The 24,222-nt window shown below is 35.3% G+C and overlaps 1 protein-coding gene across 4 annotated transcripts in view; it reads right to left on the bottom strand.

Annotated features, from left to right (window-relative positions):
* Positions 1-24,222, bottom strand: part of PNPLA7 (patatin like phospholipase domain containing 7) — a 223,467-nt gene that overhangs the window by 171,290 nt on the left and 27,955 nt on the right. For 2 of the 4 annotated variants that reach the window (XM_051976848.1, XM_051976847.1), the window contains 5 exons: positions 17,749-17,887; positions 16,098-16,241; positions 8,862-8,888; positions 8,398-8,492; positions 7,912-8,055 (listed from right to left, as the gene is read on the bottom strand). In XM_051976848.1, the coding sequence (XP_051832808.1) occupies positions 7,912-8,055; positions 8,398-8,492; positions 8,862-8,888; positions 16,098-16,241; positions 17,749-17,887 (549 nt within the window). The remainder of the gene's footprint in view (positions 1-7,911; positions 8,056-8,397; positions 8,493-8,861; positions 8,889-16,097; positions 16,242-17,748; positions 17,888-24,222) is intronic. The other 2 variants (XM_051976850.1, XM_051976851.1) reach the window with 2 other exon arrangements.

Here is a 24,222-nt window from a genome sequence, read left to right on the forward strand (position 1 = left end):
AATTGACAGATGAGTAATCTTCAGTAGTTTTTTTTTTTTTTTCATGGATTTGCTTAAAACCATTAATCTAGAAAATTCACCTAAAAAAAAATCAGTCTCACCATCTATGTGTTGTTCTCCCTATTATCTTTCAGTTCAAATCTTAGTTACTCCCAGAGTTGAATGCATCTTAAAACAGCTCGGTACTTGTTTCAGTCTTTGAAGCCAGTCTCTGGGATGTCACATAGTGGAGAAGCAATAGTGAGAAGTGGAAATTAATACTTTTCAGAGGGTGCTCCATCCAAGTTGATATTATACAATAACACCCTTACTCACTGGTGTTGACAAAGCCTATTTCAGTTAAGGAGTTCCTTTGGCCTTGCCCACAAATGCACTGTAATATTTCTGACAGCTGGCAAGTCATCTTATTCTCCCCCTACATCTCCAAAACAGAAAATAAAAGGAGGATCAATCCCTGCTTCCCCATGTCCTCAGACACTAGCTTCTGTTTTCACATCCCTTGATAAAAACAAATTTGTGTACACAATTATGCTTTGTATGTAAAAGGATACTGATGACAGATGGTTCTGTATATAAGTGGAGCTGAAAATGATACTTCATAAGATACAATCCTTTCCACATTAAATGCATGAAAAAATAGCACTTCGATTTATAGCTACAATCACTATCACAGATTCAAGTTCAAAATTAGCAAGAAATTATTGCAAAAAAAAAAAAAGTATCTCCTTGTTCCCAAATGTTGTATGATTGATTAGTCTGTCCACTGCTATAGTTTCCTGAAAGTGACAGCTTTGCCACATTAAAAACATATCATGTCCCAAAAGTTCTTGGTATATATTTTCCTATAGTTCCAACTCAAGGTTTCTCCTAGGCAAGAGCTGCATTGACAGCTTTAAGTGCTCTTTTCTGCATACATCCCACCCCCGGAGAGTTTAATGAGCATCCCTAAATGCTAACAGATTAGCTACATGTTAGAGTCTCTCTGTTAGTCTGCCAGACTAACTCTCAGGTCTGAGAGTTAATGTTCAATTGGGTTTGAGATTGATGCTTGTGAAACTACTCCAGAAGCTAACTCATATGGCCAGGTCTTCTGAGCATAAAGAAATCTGCAAACTGTTGGGGTCTAGTTTCCATGTAAGGATCTCTGATGAGAGTAAGACAACAAGAATCTGCCAACTCACATATCCATGTTTTTGGCAAGTTCTTCCTGTAAAATGAGGCGGAAGACAGAGGATTTGGTTGTTTCACTATCTGTCCTACCATAACTGTGGTAGAGAGGTAAAGTAGAAAGAAGGTTGAACTTGGAATGAGGAGAGATCTGCATTCAAATATTGACTAAGAATTATTAGTTGGATGGGCATGGGCAAGTTATTTTGTCCCTCTGAGCTTCATATATAAGTTGGGGGGAAAAAACCTATAAGTATCTACTTCACAAAGTTGTCATGAGGTTCAAATGAGATAACAGATGCAAAGCATTAGGATCCACAAAGTACCTTTTGCAGGCACCTTTACATTGAGGAGTGGCAGTATCATTATTCCAAGGTACAAATCAGAAATTTCTTAGCATCTTCCCTCTGAGATCATCTCTAATTGACCTCTTGTATAGCTGATTTCTACATAACTGTTTACATGCTGACAACCCCATTAGACCTTGAGTTCCTTGAGAATAGGAACTGTTCCTTGTAATTCCAGCGGCTAGTACATAACTAGGCCCTTCATAGGTCCTTGCTCACTACAGGATCAGCAGATACAACCAGTATCAAACCTAAGCCTCAAGTTGGCACATCCAGGATTCATTCCACCCCGCAACTGTCTTTCCATTTCAGGGATGAAAATGTGATGGTCCTCACAATCTCTGGCTCCTTATCCAGGTCAGGCTGGAAGGCCCTTTTTTCTTCTTCCTCTATAGTATTTTACTTACTGAATCACTTTCTACAGCTTCAGTTATTGTCTCTAAATTACTTTTCTCTCCCTAAGCTCTCTCCTAAACTTCAGAATTATATCTTTAACTGCCTATTAAACATTTTGCACTACATTCTATGGTTATCTTACACTCAACAGGTCCAAAACTGAAACCATTTTATCTTTCCCTCCCAAAATTCTCCCTTTCAAATTTCCCTATTACTCTCTTCTGCCGCTGTCTTATTCCAGCATCTTCCTAGCCACCCAGGGTCCCAACCTAGATGTTATCCTCAATTCTTCTCTCCTCATCCTTCACATCCACTCTGTTGGGAAGACATAAGGATTTTACCTTTGTAGTGCTCTCTTTACTTTATATCCTCTTTTCTCTCATGACACTGCTGCCACTTTGCTGTGAGCCCTTACCATCTCATGCCTTCTGCTTCACATCTCCCTCTTTTCCAGTTTATCCTTCAACTCAACTTTCAAAATAAGTCTTCCTAATGTGCAAGAATGTTTGTGGCAGCCCTTTTTGTAAAGGATTACCTGAACTGAAGCTGAGTAAAATGAGCAGAACCAGGAGATCATTGTACATGGCAACAACAATACTGTATAAGGATGTATTCTGATGAAAATGGATATCTTCGACAAAGAGAAGATCTAATTCAGTTCCAATTGATTACTGATGGACAGAATCAGCTACAGCCAGAGAAGGAACACTGGGAAATGAGTGTAAACTGTTTGCATTTTTGTTTTTCTTTTTTTTTTATCTTCTGAATCCAATTCTTCCTGTACAGTAAGAGAACTGTTCAGTTCTGCACACATATATGGTATCTAGGACATACTATAACTTATTTAACATGTATAAGACTGCCTGCCATTTAGGGGAGGGGTGGAGGGAGGGAAGGGAAAAAATCAGAACAGAAGTAAGTGCAAGGGATAATGTTGTAAAAAATTACCCATGCATATGTACTGTCAATAAAAAGTTATAATAAAAAAAAAAATAAGTCTTCCTAAAGCACAGTTTGATCATGACACCCTCACTATTTAGTAAATTCCAGTGGTTCCCTATCACCTCCCAAACCAAACATAAAATCTTCTTTTTTGCATTCAAAGCCTTTCACAGTCTAGTCCCCTCCTACCTTTCCAGGCTTCCTATCTTATACTCCTATATGTGTTCTATAATTCAGTAACACCGGCCTTCCTCCTCTTCCTTACATCTCCAGATATTGGACATTCATTGGCTGTCTTCCATACCTGGAGCCTTTTCCCTCCTCATTTCTATCTCCAAGCTTCTCAGGCTTCCTTCAAGGTCCCAGCTAAAACCCCATCTTCTATGAGAAACCTTTCCTGATTCCCCTTTCTTACCTTTATTATTTCCAATTTATCCTGCATATATAATGTTCATATTTCCCCCAGTAGACTTGAGTTCCTCCCCTTCAGAGAAGGAAACATAGAGTGCTGGGTCAAAAGTCAAGAAGATTTGAGTTCAAATCTAACTTCAGATACTACCTATGAGATCCTGGCATAGATGCAACTATGTACAAACAAGCTATATGCAGGATAAACAGGAGATAATAAACAGAGGAAAGACACTAGAATAAATAGTTTTAGGGAAAACTGCCTGCAGGTGACGAGATTTAGTTAAGATTGAAAGGAAGCCAGGAAGTCAACAATCAGTGTAGAGAAGGGAGAGCACTGCCCAGATTCTGGATATAGATGGAAAAATAACCAGGAAGCCAGTGTAGCAAGATTATAGAGTATTTGAGAGCTGGGGAAAGAATGTAAGGTATAAGAAGAAAACTGGAAAGAGGGCCAGGGCTTTGAATGCAAAATAAAAGATTTTATATTTGATCCAGGAGACAAAAGAGGGCTGGAGTTTATTGAGTAGGAGAGTGACATAATAAAGATTTGTAATTTAGGAAGATCACTTTTATTATTGAATGGAGGATGGACTGAAGAAGATTGAGACTTGTGGCAGGGAGACCAACCAGTAGACCATTTCAAAAGTTCAGGTTGTGAGACTGAAGGCCTATGTCAGAGTGACAGAAATGTCTGAAAAGAGGAGATGTATACAAGCTATTTGTGAAGGCAAGTAACAGGACTTGGTGATGGGGAGAGAAAGAGAGTGAGATGTCAGAGATGATACCTAATTTGGGAGTCTGGGTGACTGGGAGGATGGTGGTGTCCCAATAGGAAAGTTTAGGCAGATGAGCAAGGAAAGATATTTCTGAAGTATTAACAACAAGAATACTCAGAGTTAGTCTCATACTCGGCCCCAGCTGGAAAGAAACAGACCCTTGTTTAAAGTTATCTCAATCCATACATATGACCCTAGAGGTGACTCTGGGATCAGGAGGCACGTCCACTCTTCCTACCTCATGACCAAAAGGAGGCAAACATTCAAGCATCCTGTTAGAGGAGAAATCAGGACACAGAATATGTTAACTGAATTGGGAGGATACAGTATCTGACCTGTACTCTCAAAGACCATGTAAAACAATTTAGAAAAATTTCTGCTCGAGCACAGGTGCCTGGATTTGTGCTTTTAAAGTCATAAATTCTTAGTGCTGCTGGGAAGTCTATGCAGAACTAAACTCTAATGTGATTTCAATTTGTAAGATAATTATGCATTTTCACTGCTAATAACACTAGCTTCAAATATGCCTCAAATCAATCAAGCTCTGAATTGTGAAACAATCCTTCACCACCGTCTTCCAATCTTAGCCTTGATCAACTGATCTAACAGATGCCACCATCTGGACAAGTACAATGATTAAATCCATCATGGATTTCTCCTGAAGGTAATGGGGCCCCACAGGAAGACACTGCTTTCTGGAAAAGCCAGGCGCTGAGGCTGGCAGCTACCACCTTCACACCCAGCACAGCCGAGCAAAGGCTTTTTTAGTCTGTATTCAGAAGAGCATCTAACTGGCTGACCTTGTGAAACCTAAGTCAGGCTCTGAGTCGATTACAAACAGAAAGCAACTATAGCCACCAAGTCTGCTATTCAAGTATTAGAGAATCTAGGAGCAAAATATTTTAACAATGTAATTATCTGGAGGAAATAACATTCATCTTTCTCAAGTGTCAGAAATCAGGAGTCCACATATTTACAATAAGTAATCTTGACATCACCAACATTCAAAACCTCACCACATTATGTCAATTCTTTATATCTTGATTTTCGTAACTATGCTTCCCTATTTGTTACAAGGGGTTTGGTTTTCTTTTTTACCCAGTGAGGGGAATAAGACAGTAGAAAAAAGCAAATGCTTCATATTTGAAAAAAAATTAATTAAAAAAATTCTTCATATCTTGCCTTATAGGATGACCATGTTTCTGCTCCATGACTTGCTTTGCCATTATATCTCATAAGATATATTAGAACCACTGGAGATGATGTGTAAGAAAGTCAGTTTTCTGTGATTTTGACTAATTAATTATTAAATGCCAAAATAAAAATCTGCTAAATAAAAACAACCAAAAAAGAAGGCCTTCAGATGCTCTCAAATAACATAACAGCTTCAATTCATCTAATAAATCTGGTTCTAAAATTCTAGAATCATGGTTTATTTTTCCAGAAATGTGATTCTCAATCAAATGTAAATGATCTTACATTTGAAGCAAACCACTAATCAAGGGATAGAATTTTTAAAATGAATGTTTGGGTTTTTTTTCTCACTGATACAGAAGAAGGAACATTATCACAATTGACTTTATTCACCTTAAGGTAAAAGTCTTATCTTTCAAAATTTGATTTTGAGTTTTGATTTGAATTTGAGCAAGCTAAAACTCAGATATTTTGAAGTCAGAAATTTTTAAGTGAAAACAATATATAAACTATATCAGGGATGGTTTTCTTTTCCCCTTCCCACACCATTAATAATCACAAAAACTGTCAAAGTCTAAATCTTATTTAAAGCATTCTAGCAAAAAGTCATACAACTGAGAGCTGGGCCAACAAATAGCCATATAAGAATGAGTACCAAGGACGAGACTTCCAGCTTTTCCTCTCTTAACTACTAACTTTCTCAACTAGAAATACACATGAAATTTTATCTCTACAATCATGTCCTAAGTTGTAGTAGGCCTTAAGTGACATATACCCTTGCTGGTATATTGATGCCAAATCCCACTCAAGGTACAAAAAAATGAACATTATTTATGGCTTGTAAGCATTCCTTTTAAGGAGAGCTATGTCAACACAGTTGTAAAGACACAGAATGTTCCATTAACTCCAAAAATAGTCCAGATACTGGACTAGTCCAAGTACTTTCTTTTCATATAGAATTACCTTTTGAACCAAGTTAAAAAACAAAACAAAACTGAAGAGACATATTTCAATCCCAGGAAAAAGCATCACCATAGTAGTTAAAGTTGAAATGTCTTTCTTCGAATATGGTACCACCACAATAGTACCATAGGCAGGCTAATTTCATGTCATTTAAAGATACTCACAAGGCTTGGTTCTTATTTTGCCACATGCTAGGTAAATAGCCCCAGATAAATATATATCCCCTCTCATGAAATACTGAACTGAGCTGTCACCTTTCCTTGTAAAACTCCTGCCAGCATGAATCAAGCATACAAATACAAAAGCAGCTCATGTAAGTCCAAAACTAGTATTCCAAAAATTGACAAAGGATGAGAGAGAGGCATCTTTAGATTAAAAAACTAACTGTCCTCTTATCCTCAGCTTCTCCACTGCTAAGTCCAAGTTCCCCAGATGCCAAAAGCATTTCACTCAGCTGCTTTCAGTAACTTTTGAACTAGGTATGGATTAAACCCATAAGGGGGAAAAGAAAAGGCAGACATACCAAGGGATGAGTCTGACTTCACTTGGTAGAAAGGAACACTTCACAAGCTCTCTGTATGTAGTGTATATATAGATCTTGAAAACATATCTCTTTCCTCAGACCCACATAAGACGATTCATTAAATAACATGAATGCTTACGAAGTATACAATATTAAGCTGAGCATTATGGGGCAATCTGAAGAAAGTGAAGATATACTCCATGTACTCAAGAAATGTACAGCCCCTTGGGGAAATAACACTCCCACACACTCCCCACATACTTCATCCATAAATATGGCCAACAGTGCGAATTTGTGCAGGACAAAGATACAGTCAGAATTTCCCATTTGCATGCCCCCCTTGGAAGACAGTGGTCGCATGATCCTGATTCCCCTGGCTCTGGGATCAGAAGGCCTTCAGTCCAAGTCCCCTCTCTGTGTGGACTTGGACAAAAAACTTAAGCTCCCTGGGCCTCAGATTAAAATCAGGAAATAGGACCAAGCAGCCTCTGAAGCTCTTTCCAGCTCTAGATATATAATTCTACCATACTTCATTCTGAATGATTTTCTGCTTTTAGAATAAGTATAATGAATATCTCAAGAGGACATTAAAAAGTTCAGGAATCCAAAGTAACTACCTTAGGCCTTATACCCAAGAGTCATTTTAGAAAATTATTAAGAAATAAAGATTTATTCTACCACTGACAGGTCCCTTTTAAGAGTAAATATCTGAGCTTGCTACAAACACAATAGAAAATTTATTTTCCAGTAGTGAAATCTGAATGCCAGCAGCAGAAGTTAAAAGAAAGTAAGAAATAAATTCCTAGACAAAGCAGTCAAATAGTCCAAGTGATTTAAGGGGTGTGTGTGTGCGCATGTGTGTATGTGTGCGCACATGCCTGCATACAAATGTGAATGAATATCCATAAATAAACCCTTTCCCTGTCCTTTGAATTGCTGCTGCCATCAAGCATGGCACTGGCACAAAGAGCATCAAAATATGGTAGGAAATGGCATCACGATTCAGGAAAAGAGCAAGGAAAAAAATCAACAGAAGTCACAAGAAGTAGGTGCTTCCTTCTACACAGACACAGTGAGCATGTCATCTGAGGACCATGTCTTACAGCTCCCTCCATCCAAGGGGAACACAGAAAGACCTATGAAACCCCAAACAAGTGGAATAGCTTCCTTGGAGAAGGAAAGGGGAACTTACATCCAATTTCATCAGGGTAAGAAGATCTTTCTTGGCCGCTTTGAAAATAGCATCCGTCTTCCAGCTAATACCAGGTTCCTCAATGTCTTCCGAGTAATGGATGACAGCAGAGGGGATCTCTGACAATGTTACTGATTTCCTTGACTTAAAAAGAACACAGATATTCAATGTCAGCAGACAAAGCTTACTTACAGGAGAAGAGGATTACTGAAGATATGAACTGGCAGAGACAATCATCGGATATCATCAACATAAGGTGAATGTGGACTAATGCTTTAGTGTCAGGTCTGATACCAAGAGCCCTAGTGTCTGCAGATGCTGAAATGGAATTTCTCTCTTCTATCCCCTTATTTTTCTACTTGTCTTCTCCTCAGTCTATCCCTCCCTCATTCCCACCCTCATTTCCCATAAAGTCACAAAACAAAAAAAAGGGCCAAGATCTGTAGTTAATTCAGGGGTCCTCAAAAATTATATAGAGGAAACTACCTTATTGGAGACCACGGGAGGTTCATCCGAAAGGAGATTAAGTCTGGCCCTGTTGTATACCATCCCCAAGTCTGATTTAGTACCAAAGGAAGAGCCTAGAAATAAAAGAGGAGAACTCAGTAAAAGTACCAGAACAGCTGGCAAGGATCTTGCATCCTTTTCCATCGGTGTTTCAGAGAGCTGGCTACACAGTTAGAAGTGGTTCAGAGTCACTCGGCCAAACACTTTTTCATTTTTTTTCTGACTGGATCTTTGTAGTTTAGTACCTACTTTGCATTTTGAAGTTTTAGAGGGTTGTCTGGGGCATTGAGAGATTAAGTGCCTTGTCCAGCGTCACAAAGTGAGAATGCGTTAGAGGTGGAGTCATACTGCTTTGAGGCTAGCTTTCCCTCCGCCATCCCACCATGTCTCATATCACTCTCATGTGTCATTAGTAATTTACCAACACTTTCACAGTCACCTACCTGTTTCTAGAACTGCACCAGGAGATGCTGGGGAGAGAGTATATAAGATATGAGTTTTGGTCCTGATGAATTCATAATACACACTTATTAATATCTACTGCATATCTAGTAGAGTGCCAGGAACTATAGAGAAGAATAAAACTGAAAGGCAGTCTTTGTTCTATCTCTCTGCTTATGGTACATACAAGAGACACCTACTCTGAAGAAGGCACTGGGCTGGGTTCACACAGAGACAAGAGAAGCATAAGACTTGGTTCCTGCCCTCAAGTTGCTTATGAATTACTTTTAGAAACAAGACATGTACACTTAAAAAGTTAAGTAATACAAAGTAGTTTATGAGAAATATCTAATAAATATCACAAATAAGCATTCTAAGATTCCAAAGAAGGTAGAGATTACCATGAACCAAAGTAATCAGAGAAAGTTTTATGGAGTTGGATCTTGAGATAAAAATTGAAGGATGAAGAGAATTTGACCTGAGAAGAAGAAAAGCCATTACTGGCAAAGAAAACTGCATAAGCTATGGTATAAAAATGGAAATGTACAAGGTGTATTACAGGAAAATTTAAAAATCAGCTTGACTAAAAACAGGCTGCAAAGTTAGAAAGAAAAATAAACTTAGAAAAGGAGGAGAGGAAGCAGTGAGCCAAGATGGCAGAGTAAAAGCAGAGATTCAATTGAACTCTCCTGATTTATCTCCAAACAACAATAAAATAACACCTCAAAATAAAATCAACAGTAGGCAGAACAAAGAATTGTATTAGGTGAAACGATTTTCCAGCTCAAGACAATGTGGAAGTCTGGCAGGAAAAGTCTCTTTCACTGAAATGAGAGTGAAGGGCAGTCCATTGCAAGCTCTGCTAGTGCAGCCTGGGCCTAAACTAAATCTGCATCAGCATTTTCTGGAGCAGCAGGCCCATAGATGGTAAAGAGAGAAGACAACTGATCAGAAAGAGATTACAGGGGAGCCTTTGCTGGCCTTGGGAGCAAAACTAGCTTACATTGCCTATACATGGCTCTGGTTGCAAGTGCAGTATAAGGAGGAGCCTGAGCAAGAGCAAGGACCTTTCACAGTTTCAGGACAGAAAGGGTGCTTGTGCTAGCTCACAGATTAGAGCACAGGACAGGAGAGAAGTGACCATGCCCCTCCTTAGAGCATACCATCTTCAAAGAACTGAGAGCTTGCAGACCTTCAGAGCTGGCTCCGAAAACAGCAGCATGGAAAACCTGAAGCTTGGGACAAGAGCCTCCTCCATCCCAGGGACAAAGCCCAACTTTAACATAAAGTTTAAAGTCAAGAAATAAGGGGGAAATGAGCAAACTGATCATAGAAAATTAATATGATAGAAAAAATTAAAACACAAACTCAGAAGACAATGAAATCAAAGCAGCTATATGCAAAGCTTCAAAGAAAAATGTGACTTAGTTTCAGGCTCTAAAAGAGCACAAAAAGGATTTTTAAATCAGAAAAGTAGAGGAAAAATTGGGGAAAGAAATGAGGATAATTCAAGAAAATAATGGGGAAAAAAAGAGAAAATAGCTTGATAAAGAAGGCACCAAAAAAAAAAAAAATGCCATAGAAAATAACCTTAATAATCTTAAAAACCGTGGAACTGATCCCAACCATTCTAGGAAACAATCTGGAACTATACCCAAATGGCTATAAAACTGTGTACACCCTTTGATCCAGTAATACCACTACTAAGTCTGTATCCCAAAAAAATCATTAAAAAAGAGGAAAAGACCTACATGTGCAAAAATATTTATAGCAGCTCTTTTTGTGGTGGCAAAGAATTGGAAATTGAGGGAATGTCCATTAATTGAGGAATGGCTAAACAAGTTGTGCTATCTGAATGTAATGGAATACTACTGTGCTATAAGAAATAGTGAACAGGCTGACTTCAGAAAACCCTGGAAAGACTTATATGAACTAATGCTGAGTGAAGGGAGCAAAATCAGAAGAACATAGTACACAGTAATAGCAACATTGTGTGATGATCATCTTTAATAGACTTAGTTCTTAGCAATATAATAATCTAAGACAATTCAAAAAGACTCATGACAGAAAATGACATCTCACATTGACAGAAAAAACTATGGAGTCTGAATGCAAATCAAAACATAGTATTTCCACTTTTTTTCCTTTCTTATGGTTTTTCCCTTTTGTTCTGATTCTTCTTTCACACCATGACTAATGTGGAAATACTGTTTAAGATGACGATATGTGTATAACTTATATCAGATTGTTACAGCCTTGTGAAGGGAGAAGGAAAAGAGAAGAAAAATGTGGAATTCAAAATCCTATAAAGATGAATGAGGAAAACTATTTTAGGGTAATTCAAATGTGTAATTCAAAAAATTACTACTGAGGGGAAGAAAATAATACTTTAAAAAAACCCAACAACAACAGAATAGGTCAAATGGCAAAAGAGGCACAAAAATTCACTAAAAAGAAGAATTCCCTAAAAAACAGAATTAGTCAAGTGGAAGCGAACAATTACAAAAGACATCAAGAATTAATAAAATCAAAAGAATGAAAAAATAGAAGAAAATGTGAAATTTTTTATTGGAAAAATAATCTAGAAAAAAGATCAAGAAGAAATAATTTAAGAATTACTAGACTACCTGAAAGCCATGATCAAAAAACAAATTTTTGACATAACCTTTCAAGAAATTATCACATAAAACTGCTCTTATAGTCTAGAATCAGAGAGTAAAAGAGAAAATGAAAGAACAAATCACCTCTTGAAATAAATCCCAAAATGAAAACTTGCAGGAATATTATAGTCAAATTTCAGAGCTTCTAGGTTAAGGAGAAAATATTACAAGCAGCCAGAAACAAGTTAAATATCATGAAGCCACAGTCAGGATAACACAGAATTTAGCAGCTTCTACTTAAAAAATCTGAGGACTTGGAATATGATATTCCAGAGGGCAAAGGATTTAGGAATATAACTAAGAATTACTTAGCAACGGAGCAAACCTAGCAAAACTGAATATAACCCTTCAAGGGAAAAAAACTGACATTTAATGAAATTGAGGAATTGCAAGTATTCCTGATGAAAAGACCAGAGTTGAATAGAAAATCTGACATTCAAATACACGTCTCAAGACAAGCATAAAAAGGTAAACATGAATGAGAAATCACATGGGCCTTGAAATGATTAAACTATTTATATTCCTCTATAGGAAGACATCTAATTCCTAAGAACACAGAGGGAAGGGAGAGGTGGTGGTTGTTTGTTTTTTGTCTTTCATTCTGGAAGAGGACCACCACATCAGACACATGATGTGATGATTTGCAAGTAAATTGAATTTAAGTGAGGGAGGGCTATGCAAAGTCACCAGCCTCACTCTCTACTCTGGAGTTATTAGAATAACTGGAGATGGCCCCAAATGTAGTAGAAGAACTTGGCCTTTTTAAGTTATTTCCCAGGTTTCAGTTTGACTGAAGCAATACCCATACAATGATTAAAGCTAGGTAAAAAATGAAGCAAAGGATAGCCTCTTTTATTTAGTTTTTTTAAAAAAAGTCAATCTGAGAAGGGAAACTTTTCAAGGTTTCAAGTCAAAACAGAAACTATTATTTGTATTTACTAAGAGAATGGGGTAAGTTATCCTACATAAAAGTGGCACAGAATAACTTTTACAAAAGGAAAATGAGTGAAGAAAGAGTTTTATCATATTCTTTTAATGACCTAAACTAGGAAGAGCAAAAACAGAGAAAGAAAACTATTAACCAATTTCCATAATTAATACTGATGCAAAATTTTTAAATAAAATTCTAGCAAGGAGATTACAGCAATATATCACAAAGATCATTCATTATAATGGTGAGATATATACCAGAAATGCAAGGCTGTTTCAATTTTAAGAAAACTATCAGAATAATTGAGTCTATTAATAAAAAAAACTAACAGAAATCATATGATTAGTTAACAGATGCAGAAAAAGCTTTTGACGAAATATGATAGTTATTACTATTAAAAACACAAAGCACCGGAGTAAATGGACCTTTCCTAAAAAGGATAAATAGTATATATCTAAAACTATCAGCAAGCATTATCTGTAACATGAATAAGCTAGAATTATTTCCAGAAAATCAGAAGTGAAGCAAGGATGCCCATGCTATTATTCAATATTTGTACTACAAATGTTGGTTATAGCAATAAGAGAAGAAAATTAAATTGAAGGAATAAGAATAGTTAATGAGTCAAACAAAGCTATCACTATGTAGGTGATTTGATGCTGTGCTTACAGAACTGTAGAAAATCAATTTAAAAATTGATGAAATAATTAACAACTTAAGCAAAATTGCAGGATATAAAATAAACATCAGCATTTCTATATATTATCAAGAAAGCCCAGCAGCAAGAGAAAGAAAGAAAAAATCCATTTAAAATAACTGTAGACAAAATAAAATATCTGGGTATCTACCTGCCAAGACAAATCCAGGAACTATATGAACACAATTACAAAACACTTTTCATTCAAATAAAATCAGATCTAAATAATTGGAAAACCATCAACTACTCATGAAAAGACCAAGCTAATATAAGAATAATAATTCTATTTAAATTAATTCATTTATTCAGTACCATAACAATCAACTACCAAAAATTATCTTATAGAGCTAGAAAAAATAATAAAATTCATCTGGAAAAACAGAAGATCAAGAATATCAAGGTAATCAAAAGAATTGTAAAGGAAGTAGCTTAGCCATGATCAGTCTCAAATTATATTACAAACCAATAATTATCAGAAAAATCTTGTACTGGCTAAGAAAAAGAATGGTGGATCAGAGTAGATTAGATACACAATACATGGCAGTATGCGACCATAGTTATCTGTTTGATAAACCCAAAGACCTAAGCTTTTATGACAAGAACTCACTATTTAACAAAAATTTCTGGGAAAACTAGAAAGCAGTTTAGCAGAAGTTAAGCAGAGACCAACATAAAGGTCAAAATAAGCACATAAACAAACTAGAGGAGCATGGAAATAGTTTACCTCTAATACCTATGGATAAAGGATTTTTGACCAAACAAGAAATAGAGAAACTATAAGATATAAAATGGATAATTTTAAATACATTAAATTTAAAAGGTTTTGCATAAACAAAACCAATGCAGCCAAGAGTAGAAGGAAAGCAGAAAGTTGAAGGAAAATTTTTATAGCAAATTTCTTTGATAAAAGTTTTACTTTGCAAATGTATAGGGAACTAAACCAAATTTATAAAAATACATGTTATTTACCAATTTATAAATGATCAAGGAATATGAATAGGCAGTTTTCAGTAGAATCCAAAACTATCTATAATCATACTAAAAAAATGCTTTAAATCAATATTGATTATAGAAATGAAAATTAAAACAATTCTGGGATGCCACCTCACCCCTATCAGATTGGCTAATATGACAAAAAAGAAAAATTATAAATGTTAGAGGTAATACAGAAAAATTGGGACTCTGATGCATTGCTGGTAGAGTTGAGAACTGATTCATGTATTCTGGACTGCAATTTGGAATTATGCCCAAATTAATTAATTATTAAAACTGTGCATACCCTTTGATCCAATAATATAGCACTACTAGCTCTATATCCCAAAGAGATTTAAAAAAAAAAAAAAAAAAAAGGATCTATATGTACAAGAATATTTATACCAATTCTTCTTGTAATGACAATGTAGAAATTAAGAGGATGCCCATTAACTGGGGAATGGTTGAACAAATTGTGGTATATGATTTGATGGATTACTATTGTGCTACAAGAAATGATAAGCAGACTGCTTTCAGATAAACCCGGAAAGACTTACACAAAAGTGAAATGAGCAGAATCAGGAGAACAAAGTAACAGCAGTATTGTGCAATGATAAATGTGAATGACTTTCTTATTTTCAGCAATACAATGATCTAAGACAATTATAAAGGACACATGATGAAAAATGCTATCTACCTCCAGAGAAAGAATTGATGGAATATGAATGTAGATCAAAGCATACTTTTTTTAAAATTTGGGGGGCAGCTAGGTGGCACAGTAGATAGAGTACCATCGCTGAAATCAGGAGGCCCTGAATTCCAATGCAACCTCAGACATCTAACACTTCTTAGCTGTGTGACCCTGGGCAAGTCACTTAACTCTAAATGCCTTGGGGGGTGGGGGATTTTTCTTATGGGATTTTTTTTTTTTTGGTCTGTGTTTTCTTTCACAACATGACTAATAGAGATATGTGTTTTTTTATGACTGATATATATTATCTATGTAAAATTGCCTGCCCTCTCAATAAGGGAGAGAAGAAAGGGAGAAATAAAATTTGAAGTTTTAAAAAATGAAAATTAAAAATTTTTACATGTAATTGGAAAAAAACAAAATATTTGAAAAAAAAATTAAAAGGTAGAAGAAATAGGCTAGATCTAAATTCTGAAGGACTTGAATTACAAAACTAAGGACTTTAGATTTTTTTCCTTTGGAAATGGAGTGCCACTGAAAAATTTCAAGTAGGGGATAGAGGTTGGGATGGGGAATAGAGTGATGTGTGACACAAATCAATTCTGTGATTTAATAAGATTAATCTAACAGTATATGCAAGATGGATATGAGGAAGAGAGATTGAAGGCAAGGAGACAGGCTAGGAGACTACTGCAAATTGCCTAAATATGAGGTGATAATGCATTGAAACTGACTAGTGACAATGAAGATAGGAAGAAGGATAAGATGTCAAAGAATGATTAGGTTGGAGAAAAAAGAGGACATGTGCAAACAATACATTGATAAAAGTGCTATCATATATCTTCCTCTTCTAAAAAGTAATAGCATTAACTAAATAATAGAGATTACAGGAAATAATAAGAGAAAATAAATCTTATGTCGAGGGAGACAAAACACTTGCTCACTTGGAACATAAGCCAAAGATTGGAGATAATAGGGTTCCAAGTTCAATTTCAAGTCTGATCACTGACTAGAAGACTATTTGCTTGGAGTCCTGTATTTCCCAGTTTGTAAAGAATAGTAAATTCCTGATTCCCCAGGCTACCACCAACACAACAAAAAAAGAGAGCACCTTGTCAGCACTCTGTTATCTGTCAAAGAATTTTAGCCCATCCCTGAAAGGAGCCCCTTGGACTTTCTTCTCAAACTACACTTAAAAAAAAGAAAAGAAAAGAAAAGGAAAAAAAAGAACAAAGAGACAATCTAAATCTGCCAAATAGAACCAGGACTCCATGAATCCTCTTTTACCTGGAGGTGTCTGTGTGTCAGGTCCAATCCCTTGGAATTTTCCTAGTTCATCAAAATTCTCTCCATGCATTGAAGGCAGTGGGCTGGAGAAGCTCCGCTTCATAAGAAGCGAACAGGTTTCTAACTGGCTTTCCCTCTTATGATCTGTCAGGTGGAAACAGGACATAAGCCAAAGCCACTAAGAATCCCCATTGAACTCCTTCCTCTTCTGTTCTAAGAAGTTTCCTAATCCACTTCCTTCAACTGATACAAAATATTCAGGATACCTAGCTCCTCTTCCTTTCCAAATTATACAAAAGATTTAGGGCAAATCTCTCCAGATGTAGTCATCTGGAACCTACCTTATCTTTACAGTGCCACAATCAAAACCTCCCAGACCCTTGCTCCTTCTACTCTGTAAAAACCCAAACCAAACAAAGACACTAATAGGACTTTCTAATAGGACTGATCAGTCAAGTGTACGCAGGAGGTCATTATCTTAGGATCTGCATCAATACAATGGTACACCAATCACAACACAACGCCAATCTGGGCATTTGGAAACATTTGATATTGTGGAAGAGACACTAGTTTTGGATTCAAAACCCCAGATGCTAATTCCAAATCAGCTACTTCATAACCACATGATAGTGGGAAAGTAATTTAACATCTCCAGGTCTCATTTTACCCATCTGTAAAATTAAAGAATCAAACCAGATGGTCCTCTAAAGTATTTTCAAGCTCTAAATCCTACAATCTCCACTTGTCAGTACATAAAGATAGCCTTTTCCCAATTTCAAAAAAATAAGTCTTCCCCTCATTGCCCTAATTCTTTTATATGGTAAATGGAACTCTGCTATATCCTTTATCTTTTTACTATGAAAAAAAAACTAAAGATTTTGATTATTTTTTCTCTATGCTACAGACACAGTTTACCATGATCCTCATTCCACAGCAATCACTATCTTATTTTTTATAGTTCAGACCAATTTGGTCTTAACTAGTACCAAGTCTTACTGGACAATTGTCACAAAAATATATTGTCATGACAAAACTATCTTGATGATTGAAAAGCTTCTGAAAATATTATCTTCTGAACTGGTACCAACTTAAAGCTAGGGCATCCTGTCTGCACTAAACTTTATCTTCTTCCTAAGTTCTGGTACAGCTGACATTTATGTTATTTAAGGAAAAGGCACTGGGAGAACAACATGAAGAAAACATTGGTGAGCACAGTCATAAGAAAGAAATGAAAATAGAGACAGCAAAGGAAGAAAAATGCATAAGAAAAGCAAAACTTACAGACAGCTACCTAATTTTGACATGGCAAGGATATATGATTTATTAACAGGTAATGATGAAGTGGCATTAACAATTGAAGTATTTACGTTTTTACATAGCACTTCTCCTTTTATAAAACAGATTATTCTCATTTGATTTGCACAATAGTTTTCTGTGAAGAAATCAAAGAATTCTTTCCATTTTATAAAGGAGGAAAGAGATTCAATTAAGAGACATACCCTACATGTAAGTGGAAGATCTAGGACTTGAACTCAAGTTTTCTAAGTTCCACTGAGTGTCTTCCTATTACCCCATGCTATCCTGCAATGGCTTTAAAGGCAGCCCTGCTACCTGCCTCCATTGTCCAATTAGCTTTTGTCTAGATAATCACCTGAGCATTCTGAGCATTCTTGGGACTTCTCAACCTTCTCTCCTTTTTGTTCTTCATCTGATGCTGGACAGGACATCTGCTTCTTAATTTTGTTGGATGTTACATTGGCCAGAGACATCAATGGAATAGCCTGACTTTCCTGGGTGAAGGGGGAAAGAAAAGGTATTAATCAAAGAAGAAAGCTACTGTTGTCTCTCAGGTAAGAAAAGGTCCAAAGCAGGAATTACACAAGGAAAACTTAAAAGTGCAGCATTCTGGCAATGAAATAAAAAGATTTTCAAAATGTATCAACTATTACTTGAGAAATACATTGGAATCAGAGCCAAGATGGTGGACAAAAGAAGCATTCTAACTGAACTCTCCCTAATATTTCCCTTAAAACTTTAAAATAACATATTAGATCAAATTCTGTAGTAATGTAACCAACAAAAGTTGGTTAAGTATTTTTCCAGCCCAGCACAACTTGGGAGGTCAAAAGGAAAGATCTGTGACACTGGGATAGGAGCCAGCAGCAGCAACAACAACAGCAACAGGATCTACAGAAGCAATTCTAGGAGCTCTTGATGCCCGGAAACAATAAGAATATTAGACACCTGGTTCAGAAAGAGCTAACAATGGACCAGTATGAAAGCAACAGTTACAGCACTGGCTGTCATTTGCCACAGTAATTATGGCCTATTACTCAGTTCCAGGGCAGAGGGGAGCATTAGCATGGATGGTCACAAGGGCAAGGAACAGAACACATTCCAGAAGCACTGAAAACTTAAAGACCCCCAGAACTGACTGTAAAAACAGCAAGGCATAAAAGTTTGAAACTTGGGAAAGAGACCAGGGCTCTACCTCCTACCCCGAGTGAGCAGAGCCTACCTCTAACTAAAGTTGAAGGTCAAGAAATAAGGCTGGGGATGGGCAGCTAGGATAGAGCACCAGCCCTGAAGTCAGGAGGACCTGATTTCAAATCTGGCCTCAGACACTTAACACGTCCTAGCTGTGTGACCCTGGGCAAGTCACTTAACCTCAATTGCCTAAGGAAGGAAGGAAGGAAAGAAGAAATGAAAGAAAGAAAGAATGAAAGAGAGAGAGATAAAGAGAAAAAAAGAAAGAAAGAAAGAAAGAAAGAAAGAAAGAAAGAAAGAAAGAAAGAAAGAAAGAAAGAAAGAAAGAAAGAAAGAAAGAAAGAAAGAAGAAAAATGGCAAGCAACAAAAAAGAACCTGAAAATTAAAAGGTAGTATGGTCACAGGGAGCTTAAGGCACAAACTCAGAAAGAAAGAAAGAAAGAAAGAAAGAAGAAAAACAGGCAAGCAACAAAAAAGAACCTGAAAATAAAAAGGTAATATGGTCACGGGGAGAAAGGAAGGAAGGAAGGAAGAAAGGAAGGAAGGAAGGAAGGAAGGAAGGAAGAAGGAAGGAAGGAAGAAGGAAGGAAGGAAGGAAGGAAGGAAGAAGGAAGAAGAAGAAAGAAAGAAAGAAAAAGAAAGAAAGAAGAAAGAAAGAAAAAGAAAGAAAGAAAGAAGAAAAAAGAAAGAAAAAGAAAGAAAGAAAGAAAGAAAGAAAGAAGAAGAAGAAAGAAAGAAAGAAAAAGAAAGAAAAGAGGAAGGAAGGAAAGAAGAAAAACAGGCAAGCAATAAAAAAGAACCTGAAAATAAAAAGGTAATATGGTCACGGGGAGAAAGGAAGGAAGGAAGGAAGGAAGGAAGGAAGGAAGAAAGGAAGGAAGGAAGAAGGAAGGAAGAAAGAAAGAAAGAAAGAAAGAAAGAAAGAAGAAAGAAAGAAAGAAAGAAAGAAAGAAAGAAAGAAAGAAAGAAAGAAAGAAAGAAAGAAGGAAGGAAAGAAGAAAAACAGGCAAGCAACAGAACCTGAAAATAAAAAGGTAATATGGTCACGGGGAGCTCAAGGCACAAACTCAGAAGACAACAAAGTTTCTACAAGGAACAGAAACATAAATGCTGACTAGAAAGAAGCCTAATAAGAATTCCTAGGAGAGATTTTTTTTTTTTAAAGAAATGAAAATTATTTCAAAAATCAAATAAGAGCAAAGGAGGAATAACTGGGGAAAGAAATAAAAGTGATGTTAAAAAAAAAAAAAAACATGAAAAGAGAATTAATTAATAGCTTGATTTGAAACAGCACAAAAAATACTGAAAAAAATATAACTTTAAAAATAAGAATTGACCAAATGGTAAAAGAAGCACCCTTACCAAAGAAAGTAAAAATAGGCCTAACTGAAAGGGGTAATTAGAGAAACTAAATTTTGCTAAGAGGTAGTATAGAACTTATTTTTGGCTTTTTATTTTCAAATAGTTTTCAACATTCACCCTTGCAAAACCTTGCGCTTCAAATTTTTTTCTCTCCCTTCCTCCCTCTCCTCTCCTAGATGGCAAATAATCAAAAATATGTTAAACATGTGCAATTCTTCCATAAATATTTGCACAATTATCTTGCTGCAAAAGAAAAAACAAATCAAAAAGGAAAAAAATAAGAAAGCAAACAAAATGCAAGCTAACAACAACAAAAAAGGTGAAGATATTATGTTATGATCTACACTCTGTTCCCATCATCCTTTCTCTGGATGCAGATGGCTCTTTCCATCACAAACCATTGAAACTGGCCTGAATCACCTCATTATTGAAAAGAGCCCCGTCCATCACAATTGATCATCGTATAATCTTGTTGCTGTGTACAATGATCTGGTTCTGCTCACTTCACTTACCATCAATTCATGTAAGTCCCTCTGAGCCTCTCTGAAATCATCCTGCTGATCATTTCTTATAGAACAATAATATTCTATAACATTCATATACTGTAACTTATTTAGCCATTCCCCAACTGATGGGCATCTACTCAGTTTCCAGTTTTTTAGATGGAACTTAATATGAAAAACATTCCCCATTTCCAGAGAAAGAACTGATAGAATCTGAATGCAGATGGAAGTATACTTTTTCTTTATTTTTTTTTGGTTGGTTTTTTTTTTTTTTTTTTTTGGTCTGTGTTTTCTTTCACAACATGACAGACATGGAAATATGTTTCGTATGACTGCAATATATAACCTATATCAAATTGCTTGTCTTCTCAATGACAGGAGAGGGAGGCAACAAGGGAAAGAATTTAAAACTCAAAATGTTTTAAAATGTTAAAAATTCTTTTTACACAAAATCAGGGGAGAGGGGAAATAGTAAATTTTATATATATAGATGTGTGTGTGTGTGTGTGTGTGTGTGTGTATGTGTGTGTGTGTGTGTGTGTGTATTCTTTTAAGATACCATAACTTACAATCAGGGCAATTCCAATAGACTTGTGATAAAGACAGCCATCTGCAGTCAAAGAGAGGATTATGGGAACTGGTGGAACACAGCACAGTATTTTCACCTTTTTTGTTGTTGTTTGCTTGCTTGTTTTTTTTTCTTTTTATTTGATTTTTTTGTGCAAAATGATGAATGTGGAAATATGTTCAGAAGAATTGCACATATTTAATCTATATTGGATTACTTGTTATCTAGGGAAAAGAGAGTGGTGAGGGAGGGAGGAAGATATGGAATACAAGATTTTTCAAGGGTGAATGTTGAAAACTATCTTTGCATGTATTTTGAAAAATAAAAAGCTATTATTATAAAAAGATACCATAGTCAATACATTGCTAATACTAAATATATATACCAAATGGCATAGCACCCAATTCTTAAAGAAAATGTTAAATTAATTACAGGAGGAAACAATACACCTCTGCTAGTGGAGGATCCCATTTTAGCTCTCTCAAAACTAGCAAGTTAAGGAAATGAATATGATAGACCTTTGGAGAAAAATGATTGGAAATAGAAAAGATATATCTTTTTCTCAGCTCTACATGGCAATTGGGTAAAAAACTTAATTATATATTAGGGCATAAAAACCCTTACAAACACAGAAAAGTAAAAATGCTAAATGTACCCTTTTGTGACTATAATGCAATAAAAATTACATTTAATAAGAGGGCCTTATAAAGCAAAGATTAAAAATTAATAGGAAACTAAAAGTCAAATCCTAAAGTATGAGTGAGTCAAAGAATAAATCATACAAACAATCAACAATTTCATCAAAGTAATGACAATAATGAGACAAGACACCAAATCAAATTTACGGGAAAATGTATATTTATATATGCTTACATGAATAATAGAGAGAAAAGAATAGATCATTGAATTGGGCATGCAATAAAAAAATAGAGAAAGAAGAAATTAAAAATCCCCAATTAGATACCAAAATAGAAATCCTGAAAAATCAAAGGAAAGATTAATAAAATTGCAAGTAAAGAAGATTGAATATTAAATAAAACTAGTAATTGGTCTCATGAAAAAAACAATAAGAATAGATAAATCATTGGTTAATTTGATTTAAAAAGAAAAGAAAACCAAATTACCAGTATCAAAAGTGAAAAGGGTGAATGTATCACCAATAAAGATGAAATTAAAGCAAATATTAGAAATCAGTTTGCCCCTTTATATGTAAATAAAATTGATAATCTAAATGAAATGGATGAATATTTACAAAAAATATAAATTGCCCAGAAGAGGAAATTTAAATAACCCTATCTGAAAAAAAATTAAATTCAATAAGCCATCATTGAGCTTCCCAAGGGAAAAACTCTATGACCAAATGTATTCAAAAATTAATTCTACCAAGCAAGCATTTAAAGAACAATTAATTCTAACAGGCTATAAACTATTTGGAAAAAAAATAGGTTTTAAAACAGGCCTAGCAAATTCCTTCTATTACACAAATATGATTTTAATGTCTAAACCAGGAAGCCAAAACAGAGAAAGAAAACCATAGACCAACTTCCCTAATGAATATTGATGCAAAAATTTTAAATAAAATACTAGCAAGGAGATTACACCAATATATAACAAAGAAAATGCACTATGATATAATGGGATATACACCAGGAATGAAAGACTGGTTCAATATTAGCAGATTTATAAGCACAATTGACCATATCATGGCATAACAAAAGTCTTATGACTATATCAAAAAGCTTTTGACAAAAAACAACACCCATTCCTAGAATAGCAAAAAAGATACTAGGAAGTATGGGAATAAATGGAGCTTTCCTTAAAATTATAAGTAGTATATATCAAAATAAAAAACAAGCAGTATCTGCAATATGGATAAACTAATAAGATCAGGGGTAAAGTAAGAATTCCATTATTATTCAATACTATAGTATAGTAGCTAACAATAGAAATATGATACAATATGACAAAATAATTGAAAAATAATAAGTAATGAGAAGACAAAACCATCATTTTGCAGACAATATGATGACATACACACTGTGTGTGTGTGTGTGTGTGTGTGTGTGTGTGTGTGTGTGTGTGTGTGTGTGTAAAAACAACAATAATTTTTTTGAGTTGTTTTAGTCACATCCCACCCACCATGACTTCATTTGGGATTTTCTTGGCAAAGATACTGGAGTAATTTGCCATTTTCTTCTCCAGTTCATTTTACAGATGAGGAAACTGAGGCCAACAGGGTTAAGTGTCACATTGCTAGTAAGCATCTAAAACTAGATTTAAACTTAGCATTTTCAAGACTCCAGGGCCAGCAATTTATCCACTGTGCCACCTAGCTGTACCAAAGTAATATGATGTTTAATGTACTCAAAGACCTAAGCTTGAAGGGCAAAAATTCACTATTCAACATGAAATACTGGGAAAACTAGAAAGCAGTCTGATAGAAACCAGGCATAGACCAACATCTCATACAGTCTATCAAGAGAAGGACAAAATGGGTATATAATTTGGACTTAAAGGGAAGCAAATTATCTGTCAGATTTATGGATAAGTATATATGTGCAAAAATATTTATAGCAGCCCTTTTGATGATATTAAAAGAACTGGACATTAAAGAGATCCCTAACATTTGGGGAATGACTGAACAAGGTATGACTATGACAAAATACTATTGTGCTATAAGACGATAAATGGAGTGGTTTAAGAAAAACTTGGGGAAACACATAAGCTGATGCAAAGTAAAGTAAGCTGAACCAGGAGCACAGTGTATACAGTAACAATAAAGTAACTGTGAAAGACTATTCCATACAATGATTCATGACAATTCCAAAGGACTTATGATGAAAAATGCTATCTTCTGCCACAGAAAGAAGTGATAAATTTTGATTACAGATTAAAGCACAATTGTTTTGACTTCCTTTATTTTTCTTTATTTCATATTTTCACTTTCTTGCTTTAAAAAATTTTTTGCAATATGGCTAAAAATGGTAATACATTTTGATGACTTCACATGTGCAGTAGGAGTCATACTGCTTGCCTTCTCAATGGGTGGGGCCATGAGTTGGAGGGAGGAAGAGAATTTGGAATGCAAAATAACGTTTAAAAAAATTTTAATTTTAAAAAAGAAAAATACATGGCATTAAAATACCAAATTGCCTTATATAGGCATAAGTTAGCATACAATAAACAATTTTTTTAAAAGCCAAA

Source organism: Antechinus flavipes, chromosome 2, assembly GCF_016432865.1.
Source record: "Antechinus flavipes isolate AdamAnt ecotype Samford, QLD, Australia chromosome 2, AdamAnt_v2, whole genome shotgun sequence".
In the NCBI taxonomy this organism is placed as follows: Eukaryota; Metazoa; Chordata; class Mammalia; order Dasyuromorphia; family Dasyuridae; genus Antechinus; species Antechinus flavipes.